We start from the raw sequence: 6,696 nt of genomic DNA, 5'->3' as shown, positions 1-6,696 counted from the left end.
GTGTGTGTGTGTGTGTGTGTCTTCCTCAAACTAAATCCAGCATTTAGTTTCTTTAAAGAAAATGTGGTTAGAAATTTTCAGCACCAATCACGAGCACGTCTTAACTACACAACACTGTCTGTTTGTCCAGAAAGAAATTATTTAAGCAGCTTTATCACAAATCACTTCAGACATAACACAGTCAGAAATGTGCACTGCCACAGAGACAACGAAGAGGATAAACAAATACAAACAGCCTCTCTAAACTAGTGTTAATCCAAGCTTTCTATATATTGAAGCTCCAGCTGAACCAACTGGTCTGCTGGAAATAGTCAAGTCATTTTAAGGGCAAAACAAAAGATTTTTCTATACGCCAGTGGAGAAATGTATACGGGTAGGAAAAGTATTTTATATTCATTGATCAGTTAATTAACAGATCAATTTAATAAAGTGTCACAGATTATTGAGACATGAAGTTAGCAGTGAGCACAGTCTATCAGGTAGCCAATCAGAACTCATATTTTTATATTTTTATATATAGATACTTATTTTACTCATAAGTATCTATTTTTTTCTTACATCTTTAAAATGACTGAAATGGAAGTTGTAAAACAAACAAGCAAACAAACCAACAATAATCAAAATGCCACACTAAACTACTGGAAAATATAAAAAAATAAAATAAAATCAGCAAAATTCAAGAATAAGAAGTCTTAAACCCTTCATTAAGACAGAGTTTAAGAACCTTTTTAAATCATGGCAATAGCCACTTAGCACGGATGTTATACAAGAATTCCAAATATAGAAGGAATTCCACTAGAGCTCACTGCTGCTCATGACATGACTAAATAAGCATTTTCTCTTGTCATGATGTCCAGCTATGCAATCACAAACGCTCCATTCATCCCGTGACCCCATTATTACATCATCACAAAGGTCTGATGTTCAATAAATGGTTTTGTGCCGCCGTCTCGGAGCAATACAATGATGGATGGACACAGAGGGTGACACCAGCACAATGTAGCTACTAATACACTGTGTCCATCAATGGACCTTTGTAGTGCACGATTAAATATGACTAATAAATAACCTTTAAACATGATCAAAAAAACAAAAACAAAAAAAACAAGGGTTCTGCAAGAGAAAGTTTGGGAACCCTTTGGTCACAGTGGGTTCCAATCTTAGATCAAGTGACAGATAAATAGCTTTAAGTCTTTATCTAACACAGTGTAATCAGTCACAATGCAGGCTGGGAAAAGTATGCCAGCTCTTGATTTAGTAACTAAAAAAAAAACCACATTTAGCTTCAACACCCTCTATAAGATAAGTAGCTGCTTATGACACATACACCACAATGATGAGAATTTGGGAACATTACTCCCAAAACGTGGTTTTTAATGCAATTATATTGGCATGTTTGTACAAAATGTCAGCCCATGCCACAGCACCTCAGTAGCATTAAGATCAAGACTCCAAAAGCTACCTGTGATCAGGTTTTAAAAGTATTCAGAGATGCACAAAGTCTACTTAATGAAAAGGTCTCCTCATATCAAGAAAGACCAGTCGGTATGAATCATATCTTGATCACAACTTTCTCAGTTTCATGTCTAAATGCCCCATGTTCAAACATCTACCGTAAGACAAAATGTCTACGAAATCAAAAGCTGCTACATCCCATAGCAGAGGATATCTTATAAAGATTACACAAAGACGTTAAACTACAGCAAAGACTTGCAGAAATCTGAATCTGTGCCCATTCTGTTGAGGAAGAGGCAAATACTGATTGAGAATGGTTCTGCAAACACTGCACATGTCAACTGTTAAGCATGAAGGAAGAAGCACTGAGGTTTGACACTAGTTTGCTATGTGAAGGCCCGGATACTAAAAATGGACCCGATTTATATAGTTTTTCTGGTCTTCTCAACCAGTCATTCAGTGCTTTAACTCGACACATACAGCACTCTCTCAGACACCCGATGATGTTTCACAGTTGGTGGCGTTTAATATTTTACCCAAGAAATTATGGATTGGAGAAAATTTACAGAACAATATCAGGTCAGCTGTTAAAATAAGTTAGGATGATGCAAGAAAACAAGAAATTGAAATAACTGCTTGAGAGAAAAGAACATGCATTTCAAAAAGAATTGGCTACTTTGAAGATAATTCTGATTTTATTTGTCTAGAATTGTGATGAGAGGAGCATCACACCACTATTTATGAGTGGCCCATACAGGCAGCTTTTGCAGCCCTGACGAAGACTCGGGACTGTTGCTCTCAGGGACAAACAATCAGCAACTATAACATGACTCCAATCTCCTGCCTTAGTAGAAAATAGATAAAACGCCCACAAAGTACTTGTTATGGCTGGTCAAGCCTCTGAACAGCCTTCAGCTAATGTATCATTTTCAAAGCAAAGTCATGAAGAGTTGCAGCGCAGACTGATAATTTGCCATTATTATTTCCTCTATAACAATGGCACTTATTGTTTGTCAGTGTGTTGACACTGAAAAAGACAGCGCCCTAGATATAATAAACACCACTTTACTATCCTAGGCTGACAAAGTGTGACTGAATGTGCTTACACAGCTGACTGACCTTATCCAGAATGAACTTGTTCAGGTAAGGCATGTATCCCTGGTTGGAGACAGGACCCTCGTCATCATCTTTGAAGTGCTCCTCCAGAGCCACTGGGTCATGGGGAATGTTCATGACTGTACATAAGTTGTGGGACAGCACCTGAAATCAGAGGTGAAAACAATACTTACTAGTTATTATAACGATCGATTGATATGTTTAAGTCAATTTCAGCTAATAGTTATGAGTTACATTCCATTTAAGCCAGGTCTTGGCCGTTTCTACCTTTGCTCCCTGCAGTTACATTTCTTGAGAAATGCACTTGAGGTTACATGAAAGGTCACAGCGTAGGGTTCAAGTCGTAGGTTACAGTCGACATTTACAAAATAAAACAAAATGTAAATATTGCTCCCTGTCATACAAAGGCCCCTGCCCAGAATTCCTTTTGACGACTCGCAGCTGTGTGGGGTTGCACATGTGGACATGACAGCAGTAATTGGAGAACAAGTGTGGCACAACCAAGAGAACCACAAAGGAAGCGGTTTCACCATTTTCAACAGATGTGGAGCGTCTTAAAGCTGCATTGCATTTTTTTTCTCCTTTTTTAGGCCACAGTTGTGTAGGAACTAGTCTAACTATTGTGCAAGTAGCAACAGGGACATTCCCAGGATAATAATAAAAAAAGAGGGGGACCAGATCAGAATATTTAAAGTAAGTATACTATAGACAACTAATGTTGAAGACACGGTGTGCACGTATGCAGCCCTGTGCCCTGGTACCAATGACAATGCAGTTATTATGCATTATCATCGATGCAATAGCTGTACAAGAATTTAAAGACTGTTTTGTTTTGAGTAACTATTTCAGACAGTCGCCAAGCATATGTAGGTAGTTCTGATGTGCGTTTGGGATCACTGTCCTGTTGGAACATCCAACTGTCTCCAAGTTTCAACCATCTACTGTTGATTTGAGGTGAAGTTGAAGAATATGAAGGTAGCCCTCCGTCATCATTTCATCCACTTTGTGCAATGTACCAGTATCACTGGCAGCACAACAGCCCTTGCTTGACATTCATGTCCGTGTTCTTAGTTTTGACAGAGTCACCTTTACTCCTCCAAACATACTTCTCGTGATTGTGACCAGACACCTCAGTATTCGTCATGTCTCATATAAAACCTTTCTCCAGGAGGCATTTGGCTTGTCCGTGTGGACAGCTGCAAATTTCAGTGGCACTTGAATGTGTCAAATTTGAAGTAGTCTTGGTCAGCACCCTCTTAGTCAATGAAGATGTAAAAGTCACTTCACTGTAGGCAGAATAACTTGTACTTGCGTGGAGTTGTTTGAAGGGATGATCTTGGAATCTGCAGTTGTTTAGAAATGGCTCCAAAAAGACCTTCCCAGCTTGTGTAAATCTACTGTTCTCCTTCTTAGATCTTCACTGCGCAATTTTATTGCTCGGAGTATTAGTCAGTCAACTGAGCTCTGTCAAACAATATTTTCTATTCCAGCAAAGATAAACTACCAGTTGTAGTGAATGGTGAGGACTAATCAAAAGTTTACCCCCTTGGTTTTGCCATGTTAAAACCCACTGTATAACCTTCAGCTCCACTTATTAAATAGAAATACTTAAACGACAACAAGTACTTGAGCTACATTCAGCCATTGTTCCTATTCATGCTCTCATCCAATGGTGTTTGGCATTGTTAGATAACCAAAGACTATAATCTCTGAATCACTAAAGTAGTGTAGTGGTTGGCACCTCACAGCAAGATGATTCTGGGTTTGAATCCACCGGCTGGAGGCTTTCTGTGTGGAGTCTGCATGTTCTCCCTGCGTTTGCCTGGGTTCTCTCCATGTACCCCGGGTTCCTCACCCTTCCACAGTCCAAAGACATGCATGTTGGGTTCACTGGCGATTCCACATTGACTGCAGGATTGAATAGGTGTCTGTCTGTGTCAGCCCTGTGACAGACTGGCACTGTCCAGGGTGTACCCTGCCCCTCACCCTATGAGAACTGTGTTAGAACCCGACCCTGAATGGATAAGGAGAACAAGATGGATGGCCGGTACATTGGCAATAGAGGGTGGGAACCCAGGAGGGGCCTATGCCGTCCCATGCCCTTTCTCTTTGCACTTACCCCAGAGTAGCAGCGACCATTTTCACTTTGGTTTGATGCTCCTGAAGTGAAAAGTGTTTTTGTTTTTTCCATCCGTTCCTGAACAATGTTTGGCTGGCACAGGAGTGTGAGTGCGTGTTGTTTACATACATGGAGGTATCTCCAGGAAATTTGTACTCATATAAAAATAGCTTCTACTTGGCTGTGTTTTCAAGTGGATTCTTCCAGTGATGAGAGGTGTATGCAGATCTTTTGAATAACTTTACTTTCATCTGCGTTAAAGCCTCCTTTTCAAACATCTGTTGGCTCTACTTGTTCTGTGGTGGTTTTTAGTGTGGGATTCTCCTTTAATCGATGTGCAAACTGTCAACAGGTGCGTCTCAGCTGATGCTGCCTGACAGAAGTGGCAAAAAAAACCCAAACGCACAGTTTGTTTTTTTCCACGCAAATCAGAATAGGAAGAAACGGGTTCACTATTTCGAAAAAAGCCAAAGATCCTAAAGGTTAAAACCTCCAGCGGCCAAACGAAACTCAAAACCATCAAGGAAAGCAGCTTACCTTCAGCTGAGATTTAGAGACTTTCCCGCTTTTGTCCACATCCAGAGCTGTGAAGGCATGCCAAATGGACTTTAAAAGTTCATCCCGCAAGGCCATATCGGTGGAATATACCTCGTCTTCTTCTCCTGTACTTTTCCCCTCTTACTTCTCTCCTCTCCGGCTGCGTGTGTGTCACTCTTACTCTCTTGCTGTGTGAACTGTCTCTCTTCTGCTGTTGGACACGACGGGGAAAGGTCACGTGACCCGCCGTCAACTGCCGCGTGCTTGGCATCGTGATGAAGAACTGCAGCACCGCTCAGCGAGAGGAGCGCACACACATCAGGCACGAGTGTGTGTCACTGACGCTCTGTGCGGAGGGTATGTGAGGACTTTGTGGGTAAAAAAAACATTATTTATTTTTTACGTAAAAAATGACACATAATAGGTGTTTGAAACTACCTATGTTTCTGTTCTGTGTCCTGTGTACTGTTTGTTTGTATACGTGTCTTTTTGGCTGCTGTTACAACCAAATTTCCCCTTGTGGGACAATTAAAGGATTATTCTATTCTATTCTACCTTGCTAAAAAAAAAAAAAAAAAGAGAAAGTCGTTAACATATAAATATATGGAAAACCTAAACTGCCAGCTCAAAATTACTAAACTTTTAAAAATCACAAAATATTATTATTGTTACTAGTATGCCAATTATATGTAAATAAATAATAAATAATAATATTTTAGGCATTCATTTTGATAAAAACTTGCATGTTTTGTAGATGCATACAAAGGTGTGTTGTTAAGTTCACCTGTTGATTGATTGACATCAGTGCAGAGATCGTGTACACATGCCTTTCTCTAATATTTAATGACATTCATTTATCTGTGGTGTCATGTAAGCCTTTTATCTCTTTATTTTTCAGCGGTTTTCTGACATCTTAAAAGTGGGAAATTAAAGATTAAAATATAAAATTTCTGGATTTAAAAATGTTGCTTGATTAAGGCGCTAAAATGTAACTGAGAATATGTTTGTGTTAAAATCTAGATGGCTAAAAGTATTTGAATATTCTGAAAATATTTTACAAAGTGAAGTGACGGTCTCAATTTTTGGATTAAACTGTAGTGAAGTTTTCACTAAAGATTTAATATCCTCATCTGAACGTCTGTGGAAATCTCAGATAGAACCAAGTCAGTTTATGTTATTTTATGCAAAAAAAAATTTATATAATGAGTTTTGTTTTTACACAGTGAATTTTTACTTGGGTTTAAAAATGAAGCAGTTATGATTAAAACTCCAGGAAAATAAATTAGTACCAAATTTGTGACTAATTCTAGATGGCCTGACCTGTAATACTTATCGTGTGATTTAGAAGTGCCACATTCTATTGCCCTAACATCTTTGAATTCAATTCAATTCAATTCAATTTTATTTATATAGCGCCAAATCACAACATAAGTCGCCTCAAGGCGCTTCATAGATACAGAGAAAAACCC

General features: G+C 38.9%; 1 protein-coding gene across 1 annotated transcript in view; it reads right to left on the bottom strand.

The window, feature by feature from the left end:
* swap70b (switching B cell complex subunit SWAP70b) overlaps positions 1 to 5,441 on the bottom strand; it is a 32,909-nt gene extending 27,468 nt beyond the window's left edge. The window contains exons 1-2 of the mRNA XM_005731525.1: positions 5,228 to 5,441; positions 2,575 to 2,715 (exon numbers count right to left, since the gene is read on the bottom strand). Coding sequence (XP_005731582.1) covers positions 2,575 to 2,715; positions 5,228 to 5,323 — 237 coding nt within the window. The 5' untranslated portion in view covers positions 5,324 to 5,441. The remainder of the gene's footprint in view (positions 1 to 2,574; positions 2,716 to 5,227) is intronic.
* Positions 5,442 to 6,696: the final 1,255 nt, after the last annotated feature.

This window comes from Pundamilia nyererei, unplaced genomic scaffold, assembly GCF_000239375.1.
Source record: "Pundamilia nyererei isolate P.nyererei 1_Seehausen unplaced genomic scaffold, PunNye1.0 scaffold00043, whole genome shotgun sequence".
Taxonomy (NCBI): domain Eukaryota; kingdom Metazoa; phylum Chordata; class Actinopteri; order Cichliformes; family Cichlidae; genus Pundamilia; species Pundamilia nyererei.
This window is presented reverse-complemented; position numbering and strand designations above follow the sequence as displayed.